The sequence below is a fragment of the Chaetura pelagica genome, unplaced genomic scaffold (genome assembly GCF_000747805.2).
Source record: "Chaetura pelagica isolate M959 unplaced genomic scaffold, ChaPel_1.0 scaffold260, whole genome shotgun sequence".
Lineage (NCBI taxonomy): Eukaryota > Metazoa > Chordata > Aves > Apodiformes > Apodidae > Chaetura > Chaetura pelagica.
In genome coordinates, this window is record NW_009951940.1 from 552959 (window position 1) to 565441 (window position 12483).

General features: G+C 47.1%; 1 protein-coding gene across 1 annotated transcript in view; it reads left to right on the forward strand.

The window, feature by feature from the left end:
* The window catches only part of GPR20 (G protein-coupled receptor 20), a 12622-nt gene extending 9889 nt beyond the window's left edge, over positions 1-2733 (forward strand). The window contains exon 2 of the mRNA XM_009996663.1: positions 1651-2733. Coding sequence (XP_009994965.1) covers positions 1672-2733 — 1062 coding nt within the window. The 5' untranslated portion in view covers positions 1651-1671. The remainder of the gene's footprint in view (positions 1-1650) is intronic.
* The last annotated feature ends 9750 nt before the right edge of the window (positions 2734-12483 follow it).

Here is a 12483-nt window from a genome sequence, read left to right on the forward strand (position 1 = left end):
TGCTCTTTGGACCCAGTTAGGACTGTCCCTGCAAAACTTCTGCTTTTGGGCCAGCAGGAACTCTCCTGAGGATCCATTTTTCACTGGAAGCCTTCTGACCTAGGTTGCTTCCTCCTGCACTTTGCACAGGGCCATCAACACCTCCAAGCATCTCACAGGCAACCTTTGGTCCATAATCCTCCTACCCAAAAGCAGCAAAAAGGATTAGTGCAGGCAGAAATCCAGCTGCCAGAAGATGGGTCATGCCTGGGGGATATCTGGATCTCCAGACTCTTGTAGCAATTCAAGCCTTCCTCATTGAGCCAGCAGCCCAGGCACCCTGGCAGTTCCCGGGAGCCCTGGAAGATGTCTCCTTGTCTCCTGGTCCTTCCACACTTGGCTCTTTGGTAGCAGGGATTTCAAATCCTCATAACTCAAGGCTTTCAGCATCATTCTCTACTGATTCAAGCTGGGATTTTTTTAACCTCAAAGTCCTGCTCAGCCACTTTGAAATATTCCAGATATTTTTCAACCATTTATTTTTATTGAAGCCAGCCAAGTCTCTGTATATATTGGGCTCTTTTTTTTTTCATCTTTTTAATATACAAATCAGTTTAAAATAGTGTGTAAGTCAGGAATGATTTGGAAATTAAACTGTCAGACCCTGGCAGGAGTAGCAGCTGATGCCCTTGGGTTGAAATATCCCAGCTGCTGATGCTCTCAGTGCAGATCTCTACAAGGTGCCACACAACCTGCTTGTGCTTTCCTGGAAATTCAGCCATCCTTAGATTTTAGGAAAGTCTTACACTTCCTGAAAATGCTGCTTCATGTAGGTCTCTAGTGGAATCACCTGGCCAAGGGAAAGGATGTGATAATTTAGGAGTCAGATGCTGGGGCCATGGTTGTGCCAATAGGTTGGGAAAATATCCCCTGGCTGCCAGAACTACCTGCTCCTATGGCAGAGCAGGAAGAGACTCCAGTTAGGAAGAACCTTCTCCAATGGAGGAAGGACTCCAAGAAGCACCATGGAAACAAGACTTGGTAGGGACCCTTTATTGACCTGACCCTATTACAGCAAAATGGCCTGTGCCCTCCATGAGCATCAGTGCCCCCTGCTTGGGCTCAGCAACCCTATTTCTCTGGGCCATTTGGTGGCTCAAATATGACCATGTGTAGCCCCCTCCCAACTTTCCTTTCTCTTTTGCTCCTTTTGCCATAGTTCACTTCCCTGTTTTTCCTCAGGCCTTATCACAGAATCACAGAATGATTTGGGTTGGAAGGGACTTTAAAATCATTTAGTTCCATTCAGGGACACCTCCTACTAGACCAGGTTGCTCCAAGCCCCATGCAACCTGGCCTTGAACACTTCCAGGGATGGGGTTTCCACAGCTTCTCTGGGCAACCACTTTTGTACTGGGTAGAGGAAGAGAAGCTTGAAGTGGGGATTGTGTGCCTTTTTCAAAACACTGGAAGACTAATTATAAACCCAGGAATTTTCCTAGTAATTATTGGTAATCCCGTATTGACACATAACACACTCAGAGAGCACAGCCACAGGTATAACTAGTGGAGATGTACAAACGTGTTGCTTAAATTGTTCTTGGGTGACAATATTTTGAGCCCTAAAGAGTGCTGACATAACCACCAAGATGCCTGTTTCTTTTCTTCCAGATTGCTGGGAAATCAGCAGCCATGCCGACCTCCTCCACCCAACTGCCAGCCCTTGACTCTACCAACTCCAGCCAGCAACCCAACTCCAGCATCTACTTGTTCTCCAAGTTCATCCACCCCGACACAGAACTGTACACAGAATTTTACAGCCTGTGGATTGCCCTGATGGTGGTCAATGTCATCATCTTCCTGGTGGGTGTTGTGCTGAACAGCTTGGCTCTCTACGTCTTCTGCTTCCGGACCAAGACTAAAACCACCTCTGTTATTTACACCATCAACTTGATTGTTACTGATCTCTTGGTGGGTTTTTCCTTGCCTGTCCGGATCATCATGTTCTATAGTGCAGGGGACTGCCTGAATTGTTCCCTGGTTCATATCTTTGGTTACTTTGTCAACATGTACTGCAGCATCCTCTTCCTCACCTGCATCTGCGTTGACCGCTACCTGGCGATCGTCCAGGTGGAGGCCTCCAGGAAGTGGAGGAACCCCACCTGTGCCAAGGGGATCTGCATCTTCATTTGGATCTTCGCCAGCGTGGTGACCTTCTCCATCCTGACCATGGCAATACAGTTTGCTGCATGCTGCCTCTCCAAGATTCTGGTCCTGATGGTCTGCGAGTATTTCTTCCCCCTCATCATCATCATCTTCTTCACCACCAGGATCATGTGTGCTCTCTCCAAGCCCAGCCTCATGCACCAGAGTCGGGAGAGGAGGATGAGGGCTGTGCAGCTCCTGATCACTGTCCTCATCATCTTCATGATCTGCTTCACCCCTTTTCACGTGAGGCAGGTAGCAATCTCCATCAACCCTGACATGCCCCATCACGTCAGCCTCCTCGTCTACCATGTGACAGTGACTCTGAGCAGCCTCAACAGCTGCATGGACCCCATTGTCTACTGCTTTGTCACCAATAACTTTCAGTCAACCATGAAAAACATCTTCAGGAAAACCGAGCCAGAGCAAACCAGTGTGGACATCCTGGGTGTGAATAAGAACTCCAAGGGCTCCAATGCAATCATCGCCTTCTCAAACACAATAGGAAGCCCCAGGAACTTGCCATCACCCAGCAGTGTCCAAATATAACCCCCGTCTGATGGGACACACTGCAGGAAGCCAGTGTCATGATGCTGGAATATTGCAAGGATGCCTGGTACTATTGTCTTTGACTTCTCTGGGTTTCAGCCTGAGATTCAGAAGGACAGTGGAGGAATTTATTCCTCAAGAACATTGTGGCCTGTTTGGAAAATGGAACTTGCAATGCTCTTAGTACCAACAAGAAAAAGAAAGTCTATAAATTACTGTTCCCAACAGGAAAGTTTTCTTTGTATTTTAATACAGATGTTTTGCTAGCAACAAGTTCTTTACTGTGGTTTTATTTTTGTGTTTGACATCATGATGTGACACTTCCAGGATTACTTAGAAAGCAGGAAATCTCTATTTTCCAGAAAAGATTCTGGGCTTTAGGGGTAAAAGATGAGAGGGAGGTTTCCAGAGCTATCCACTACAAAGATTTTAGATGCCCACGGAATGGGAAAGAAAGTATTTCAACTCACCTGTCACTAATAACTACCCACTTCTTTCTAAAAAGGTCTGAACCATCTCAGGGAGTAGAAGATGAAGTCAAGCAGCAAAGTCTCCTCTCACTATTTCAAATATGATTAAAAACTACATGTGGGTGTGTATGTTTTCACACATAATGCATGGGCTTGGGGAGAGGTTAAGGATATGTTCCATCTTCATTTGGATCACTAAATTCCCTGCACTGCATATAAAAAAGCTGTGAAAATGAACCTGCTTTACAGCAAACTCTGCTGTTCTGCTCTCTCTCCCCAAAGAACAGCCAAGATGAAAAGCAGAACCAGACTATGATGCTGTAATACTCTTGGTTGATTTTTCTTCCTGGTCTGCTGTGAAATCAGGGCTTGCTTGTTCCCACTATTGGTCTATCCACTTAAATTGGTCCATCACTTAAATGCTGAAGCTTTGAAGGACAAATAAAGACTCCACCTCAGGCATCCAGCTTGAAATTCACCCTGGTATAAAGTCACTAGGATGATTTTAGAGCCGTATTTAAAAGGTAGGTGATGCTAAGGAAGCCAGGGACTTCTGTCCTCAAAGGTGGGTGACTGGTTTAGATTGCACTGTACCCATTGAACAATGCAAATACAAAACATCACCCTAGGAAAACAGTAAAACCTGCAGCATGAACAGCAATAACCTCTTATTGCTCCACTTCTCCTCACGCACATGCCAATTACCCCTCCTTTTGCAAGGCTACTATGAATTCATCCTGAGTGGCTTTTCCTGCCACTCAATAGTGTTAACATCCAGAAGAGCAGGATTTATGGTTGGCCCAAGATGGGACATCCTAGAGTATTCTGCTTGCCCAGGGTCTGACCATGGGACAGCCACTTCCATTTCACAGGAACATATGATTGATGCTTCAAACTCCCTCCTTCAACTGAATTTGCAAGAGTTTCCCTCCTGCAACACGTGTGGTTCCCCTAACCTGCTTCCCTGACCAATCCAATGGCAACACAACTTGAACAGTCAACATCACTGCAATGCAGGGATCAATCCAGAGATGAGCATAATTGTTCCCAGGAGCACTGGGTGTCCCGGTTCCGGTTCCAGGCACTTAAGTCCATGAAGAGCAATTCAGCTCATGGAAGCAGAGACAACTCATTTGAGTGACCCTGACCTTCACATTGCCTACATCTCCAGGGATATCCCTCCAGTGGTGAGGCCACACCTTGAATACTGTGTGCTGTGTTGGGCTCCCCACTACAAGAAGGTCATTGAGGGGCTGGATAGTGTCCAAAGAAGGGCAACAAAGCTGGGGAAGGGTCTGGAGCACAAGTCTTACAAGGAGCAGCTGAGGGAACTCGGGTTATTTAGCCTGGAGAAAAGGAGGCTGAGGGGACACCTCACTCTCTGCAACTACCTGGAAGGAGACTGGAGTGAAGTGGGGGTTGGTCTCTTCTCCCACGTAGCAAAGGATAGGAGAAGAGGAGTGGCCTCAAGTTGTGCCAGGAGAGGTTTAGACTGGATGTTAGGAACAATTTCTTCACCAAAAGGGTTATCAAGCACTGGAACAGGCTGCCCAAGGAAGTGGTGGAGTCACCATCCCTGCAGCTATTTAAAAACTGTGTAGATGTGGTGCTGAGGGACATGGTTTAGTCATGGATTTGGCAGTGCTGGGTTAGCAGCTGGACCCCATGATCTTAAAGGACTTTTCCAACCAATATGATTCTATGACTCTGTGGGATGTAAGACTCTCAGCCAGACTAACCATCTGCACACCTCTGCCACCATTTTCCACTTGTAGAAAATATTTGATGCCTCAAAGCTCTGCACTTCCATGCAAAGCCCCAAAACTCATGCTCACCAACCCACAACATGGTTTCAGACCTTTCCATGACACCTAAGCTGTTTGTAATGAGAATGTATCTCACATATACAGAGCTGTCAACAGCACAGTCTTCTGCCAAGACTATTTCAGAGACAGGAAGAGAAGTGAAGGCTCAGAGCACAGATTATTGTAGTTTCTTTGTTCCAACAAGCTAGAGCTTCACACCTCCCTTTCTTTTGCTATCAACAGTATTTTTCCGTTATACAAAAATGTCTTAACATCCTTCTCACTGCAGTTGCTCATTTGAGCTCAGTAGAAAACCGTTAAGATTCTTTGCTTAGATTTTTAAGTTCCTTAACAGGGTTTCAGTCAAAGCTTCTCTGCTGTAAACTTATCTTGTAACAATCTGAATTCCCTTTATTTTCTGTGTATTATTCTCCATAAAAGCCACCAGAGATTGGAGAATTCCCTTTATTTAGGACTGCCTATTGCCTTTTCCAGAGCTTTCAGTGGTCCTTCTTCAATTTATACCAGCTCCAAAACAGGGTCCCTTAGAAAAGACACAGTCTCCCAAAATTGGAAACAGATTAAATCACCCACAAACTAGGCTGCTTTTTTTCAATGACTTTTTGTGCTGTCTCCTTCATCCATGTTGTATATACATCTTGCTTCTACTTAGGATGCAGCACCTGATTTTGTACTGTTTAAAGTCACTCGTTTTTGCTCAGGGCACAATGCTGACATTCAGCACCAACATCTCAGCTATCACCAGAAATTGTAGAACCATAGAGTCATTGAATGCGCGAGGTTGGAAGGGACCTTAAGGATCATCCAGTTCCAACCCCCCTGCATGGGCAGGGACACCTCCCACCAGACCAGGTTGCTCAGAGCCCCATCCAACCTGCCCTTCAACACATCCAGGGAAGGGGTTTCCAAAACCTTCCTGGGCAACCTGTGCCAGTGCCTCACCACCTTCACAAGCCTTCCTCAATTTTGTGTTTCTGGAGACTGGGGCAAGATCTCTTACCCCTCAATCTGCACCATCCCTCTGCTCAGGTTATCTCCTGGGGTTGCCTCTTACTGATCACCAAAAGGGATTGCAACAAGTCCTGTTCCTACCCTAACCTGCCTGAGGAGAACAACCAAAGCCACACATGATACAATCAGGAAGCCTCAAAGGGCAATGTCAGTAACTCCACACATCATTAAATACACACAGAGGCTGCTAAGGTAACGCACATACAAGTCAGCTTTTTCCAGGGCAGTCTTTTATGCAGACTATTTAAAGACTTAGATGTCAAATTCCCAATGGTTTCAAGTAAAAGCAGGCACTTAACAGCCTTTAAGGATCTGGATCATTACCCAGAGGCTGATATAGTAAGAGGATGGATGGGCATTGAGTATCATACTCCATCACCAGGTCTGCACTAGACAGACTACGGTGTTCCCTAAAGAGCTTGGCAGCAATAAAGAGCTCTGTAAAAGCCCCAGCCTTTCAGGGGAATTACAGCACTCATTCCTCTTTGATGGGCTGTTGTTCTCTTGTGCATCTAAAATCCTGTAAAGTGAATTAGAAATACCCTCTTCTACCAGCTGCCCAGAGAGTAGCAATAAAGAAAAAAAGAAGAGAAAGGGAAAGGGAAAGGGAAAAGGAAAGGAAAGGAGACTGTGAAAAACCTCACCTGTATTTCTTGGTATCTCAGCCGTTCCTGTGACTGGAGATCCCTGCTGGGCATGAGCTCACCTGCCTGAGTCACATCACACTGATGTTTATACACTTTTGGCATGACAGGGGATGGGTGTCCAGGAATAAAGTTTAGTTTCTTTCTCTCCCTGCTGCATGTGCCTCACATCCAGCACAGCCCATGTGTCCAGGCACTGCTGTCTTTGCAAGGTATTTCCAATCACAGCCCAGAAACCTGTGGTGAGGCAGAGGTGCAGAATAGCCCAGCCCTCAGTCACACTGCAAACTGGGCCCAGCAAAGCTGAAAACCTCCAATTCTACACCACAAAAGGAGCCCCTGACACCACACATGGGGTTATCTCTAAGACTGGCTTCCTTCTGGGCTCTGAGAACTCTCTGCTCTCCCTCCATCCCCTCCTTGGTAACTGCAAAGAGGAAACAGCCTGGCTATGTGGAAAGGCAATTTCCTCCTTCCTTGTCCCTCTAGGTTTTGCTGTCCCTCAGATGTGTGAACAAGAGTCTCATTAGCAGCCTAATCAGCATTCATAAGTATTACCAGCAGGTGTGGGCTCAGATTGAGGAAAAGCTGAGGAAAGTGGAATTGCCCATATTAGGGCTATGAACACAGGTCACCTGCATTAGCATGGAAGGAGCACAGCCCTGCCAGCTTGTGCTGTACCTGTTGGCTGACTCCTTCTAGGGGAAAGGGCAGGAGTGGTCTTCCCCCTCTACTCTGCTCTCATGAGACCCCATCTGGAATGCTGTGTCCAGTTCTAGAGCCCCCAGCACAAAAAGGACATGGAGCTGTTGGAGCGAATCCAGAGGAGGCCATGAAGATGATTAGAGGGCTGGAGCAGCTCTGCCATGGAGACAGGCTGAGAGAGTTGGGGTGTTCAGCCTGGAGAAGAGAAGGCTCCAGGGAGACTTTAGAGCACCTTCCAGTGCCTGAAGGGGCTACAGGAAAGCTGGGGAGGGACTTTGGACAAGGGCTTGTAGCGATAGGATGAGGGGTAATGGATTTGAACTGGAAAAGGGGAGATACAGATTAGACATTAGGAAGAAATTCTTTCTTGTGAAGGTGGTGAGACCCTGGCCTAGGTTGCCCAGAGAAGTTGTGGCTGCCCCATCCCTGGAAGTGTTGAAGGGCAGGTTGGACGGGGCTTGGAGCAACCTGGTCTGGTGGGATGTGTCCCTGCCCATGCAGGAGGGGTGGAACTGGATGATCCTTAAGGTTCCTTCCAACCCAAAGCATTCTGTGATTCTGTATTTCTATTATTTGGGAGGAGAAGGCAGGTCTGATCCCCACAGCTGCTCCAGGACAGAGGAAGATGAGGAAGACATTACAGAGGAAGGAAAGAAGAAGAGCCAATGACTTAAACGACACATGGGGCTCCACAGACAGAAGGGCTGGGGAAAAGAAGCTTATACAGGGGAAAGTCATCAGGGAACAGGAACCTGATATCCAGCAAAGAATGACATAGGAAAACAAGTGAGGGATTGGCTTGTTTTTCCCCTTCTGGGCATCATTAGTCCCAAAACAGAAGCTCTGGGGAGGATTCCAGTGCTTGCATGAGAGCTGGAAGGCTCCCATTTTAGGAAGAAAAAGCCTAGAAGCAGAGCATTTTATCCCTTTCCTATGGTGAGGCCCTGGAATCGGGCAAGAGTGATTTCCCCACAGTTGTCTGAGCCTTGGTAGTGTTGGGATAGAAGACAGGAAGGCCTCTTCTGTGTTGGGAAAGAGGGAGAGGGCCTTCATCCCTCCACCCTTGGGAAAAGGCTGCAGGGGTCACAGGGGGGGATCTGATGAGTGTGTGTGCTCATGAGCCAGTAGCAGCATCTTGTGTGTGTTGGCCACGTGAGGAACAGGAATAGCAGGGGAGGTGCTGGGTGATGCTTATATTGGATGGTGCCACCTGAAATGTCACCTCACAGCACACTTCCCATGCTCTGCAGGGCATCCCAGGTAGAGGCAAACCAGGAGATCACAGCACATCCCCAAGCACAAGAAATTATTGGGAACTTCACTGCAGTATTTCAGTGTTTTGGGGTGGGAATTGCTTGGCTATGGGTACCTAACAGTGATGCAGAGGGACTATCCACTGCAATACTCACCCCCTTCCCATCTCTCTGATCCCCTTCCCCACATGGAATTCCTTTTCCTCATGGCTCCAGTCTGCCACATCCCTGCTCCCTTTGCTGTAAGACCTTGTCCCTTTCTGTTCCCAGGTCTCTAGGCCTTAACTGAAGAGAATTCCCAGTCCTGCTATCCTTGTTTTTTTGCCATCTCAGGGTGTGTAGCCACAAGTCATCTCTGGGATGTGCAGACTGATTTTTTTTCCTTTGCTTACCACTGGCTGTCCATACCATCATCTGCACAACAGTCCCATACCAAGCTGAGAGGAGGATATTGGACCAACAGAGTTCTTTCCCATGGAAAAAGATCTGGCTTTGTTTAGACCTGGCTCCAGACCATCCACACACCCAGAGGCTGCAAAAAGCACCAATACTTCCCTGGCAGAGATATGAGATTCTCTAAGTGTTTTTATAATTTGCCTGTTCTGGCAGGATATCAAGGTCTGTGTTCATGACACTCTCCTTCTTCAGGAAGTTGACTATGGCATCACAAATCAGATTCATTTAGGTCTGGGTTTGAGCTCTAATACAAGGGATTTGCTTTTTCCTTCCTGGATGTACACAGAGCTAACAGTCCGACTCAGGACTGAGGTTGTCCTCTCCATCTGCAACAAGAAAGAGCCTCAGATGAAATAAGGCTGAGTTTACATAGAGGAGAAAGTCCTTGTTCCCCTCACAGCAATCTCAGTGAAAGGTAGAAGAGAGGAGCTTCTGCCATCCCAATGAGCCTTCTCCCAGCTCCACTCCCCTTCTTGCACATGCCTTAATGAACCCAAGTCTTAATACTGGGAAGGGCAGACTGTTATCCATCACCTGTCAACACTGGGCCCCAGAAAACCAAAGACAAATATTTACCATAGATGTTTAGTTTGACTACTCAATAGAAGGCCATCTTGGCCACAGCCTGCAGTTTTGGGCACCACAGTATAAGGAGGACATTGAGGTGCTGGAGAGGGTGCAGAGAAGGGCAGGGAGGCTGATTAGGGGTCTGGAGAACTGGCCTTATGAGGAGAGGCTGAGGGAGCAGGGGCTGTTCAGCCTGGAGAAGAGGAGGCTGAGGGGAGACCTCATTGCTCTCTATAACTACCTGAGAGGAGGCTGTGGTGAGGTGGGTGTTGGGCTCTTCTCCCTGGTGACCAGTGACAGGACAAGAGGAAATCGGGTCAAGCTGCACCAGGGGAGGTTCAGGCTGGATTTTAGGAAAAATGTCTTCCCAGAAAGAGTGGTGAGGCCTTGGAACAGGCTGCCCAGGGAGGTGCTGGAGGCACCATCCCTGGAGGTGTTAAAAAACAGGTAGACCTGATGTTTCATAAGATGGTTTAGTGGTCTGGGGGTTGTAGGGTGGATGGTTGGACTTGAAGGTCTTTTCCAACCTTGACGATTCTATGATTCTGTGGTTCTATGAAAAATTAAAATTAAAAATAAATAAATAAATAAAAATACAGATATATATATACTTAGGATGACAAGGAGTTGAAACAAAAGTATAGCATGGACAAGCTTATCTCTCATCACTCTTGATGTTATGTCCTTTCAATTCAGTTTGAGCTAGACAAAGAAACCTCTCTACTTGCCTCCCACCAGCCCTCACACCCACTCAGCCCTTTTCTCTCAGGTAACAAGTCTGACCTGCAGTGCTGTGAAAGTGTTGAATGAGACATGAAGCCTTCAAGGCTCTGCTCTTGACTATGAGATGTGACTGAGTAGGTGTGGGACTGAGCATCTTGTAAGGAGGGAAAAGTGTCACTTCAGGAGAGCTTTCTGGAGACCTGACTTGAAGGTGCTCATTGGAAGATAAACATGGGTAGAGGTACCAGCATGAGCTGAAGTGCTATGTCTCAGTAGGCTGCTGTGATCCAAAGTTTGGTTCTCAAATGGGTCCTGGAGGGAAATACATCTGAGCACCAGATCAACCTCAGACAGCCATGTAGATATGAAAAGTGCTCCATGAATTGTCAAACAGATATTGTCAGAATTTTGTCATAATACCAACCAAGAGCTCTGATCCAAACGTATCTCCTTCTCCAACCATGTCACCTTTGCTCTTCTCAGTAGGAACAGTCAAAGAGCAAGCACTAGCCTGACCTCCAGTCCCAGAAGGGGTATTCTTGGAGATGCCCTGAAGGCGTCACCTCTCTCTCTTTCAGAAAAGACCTTGGCTTCTCTTTTGTCCCTCAGTGAACCCTAACAGGACTTGCCCAACATGACCTTAGAGCAAGCAAACAAAATTCCCTTTACGTAGTTCAAGCACCCAGGAACAAAAGAGCAGCCAAGATTTTACTCAGTGCAGCTTCACTTCCATCTTTTCCAACAAGGCCTCTAAAACAGGCCTAGAAGTGCTTGTTTGTCTCTGCAGATAGAAAAGAGTGGAGATTGCTGCAGGCCAGTTAAACAGATTCTCCCAAGAGACTTGCCCAGGGGAAGTCCACATCAGAGCAGGGCACAGCATGAAAGCTTGGGCCAGAATCCAGCCCTTGGCTCATCCTTCCTTTGATCTCCCAGACAGCATCTCACCAGCCGGAGAAGAACCCCAATAAATCCATTTGTGAAGCTCATTAGATAAGAGCCTAAACCATTATCCAAGCTCCTTGAAGGTTTGGATAGCTCAGAGACTGCCCAAATCCTGGCTTCCCAGGGCAGGCCTCTCTTGATGGATATTATTTAGAGTTAGAAATGCCATCTACGCCCTCGGAAAACACGGGGGTGCTCGAGACGCCGGTTCAGACGGACTTTTCTGCACAGCTGCCCATCCACAGCACACGGGGTGGGAATCTGTTGATAGGTCCTCGACAGAAGTTATGGTTTGTTTATCTGGTAGCTTTACTTTGTGCCTCCTACCCAACCCGGAAACCCTTCCTCTCCTAACCTCTTGGCCTGCTATTATATACAGACTGGTCTACGCGATAATTTTGGTAACCATGCTTCATCTTCTGACAAACACTGCAGAAAGCAAACAGATTGGTATTGTCAGGATTCAAGCAAACTATTGGATGGTTTATCTATACAATCCTAACAGTTCTGCCACTGCTAATGCTTTACCTGCCCTGCAGAAGTTCCAGCAAGGGCTGGGTGTATTAACCCATGTAGTATCAAACCAGGCAGAAGGCTGGAAGGACTTGGAAGCCAGAAGGATTTCTTTCTAAGCTTTTTGGAAGCCTCACTCAGTCATCCCTGCATCAACCTATTTAAATTGGAGGGCCCCCCCCCCTCCTTTTTTTGTTTTTTTGTTTTGTTTCAGAAAAGCCTGCAGTTTTGCCCAAATGTTTCTTGGAGGTTTAGAGAAGACAAAGCACCTTCTTTGTCTTTGCAGTGTTACATTCCAAGCCAGGGATATTTGCTCTTTGTCTAACAGATTACTACACCCCCCCCAATGCCAGATTCTTTCTTTTCTCCCAGCAAAGGTATTTGTAAACAACACTCCAAAAACATTCAGTGACTGTCTCTTCCCACGAGGCATGTTGCCAGGATCAGACCTTCTGGTGGTTATTTGTTGAGCTTCTCCAGATGTTTCAGCTGCCTTTTTCAGGTAGAGGCATCAGAGAATGATGGGGATGGGAGACAGAGGCTGGCTGTTCCATTGCTTGGTTTAATGCAGGTTAAACCTCTTCCTCACACTGGCACAGATGGTGGGTGATACAGATGGCCTGAGGGACACAGCTGATGC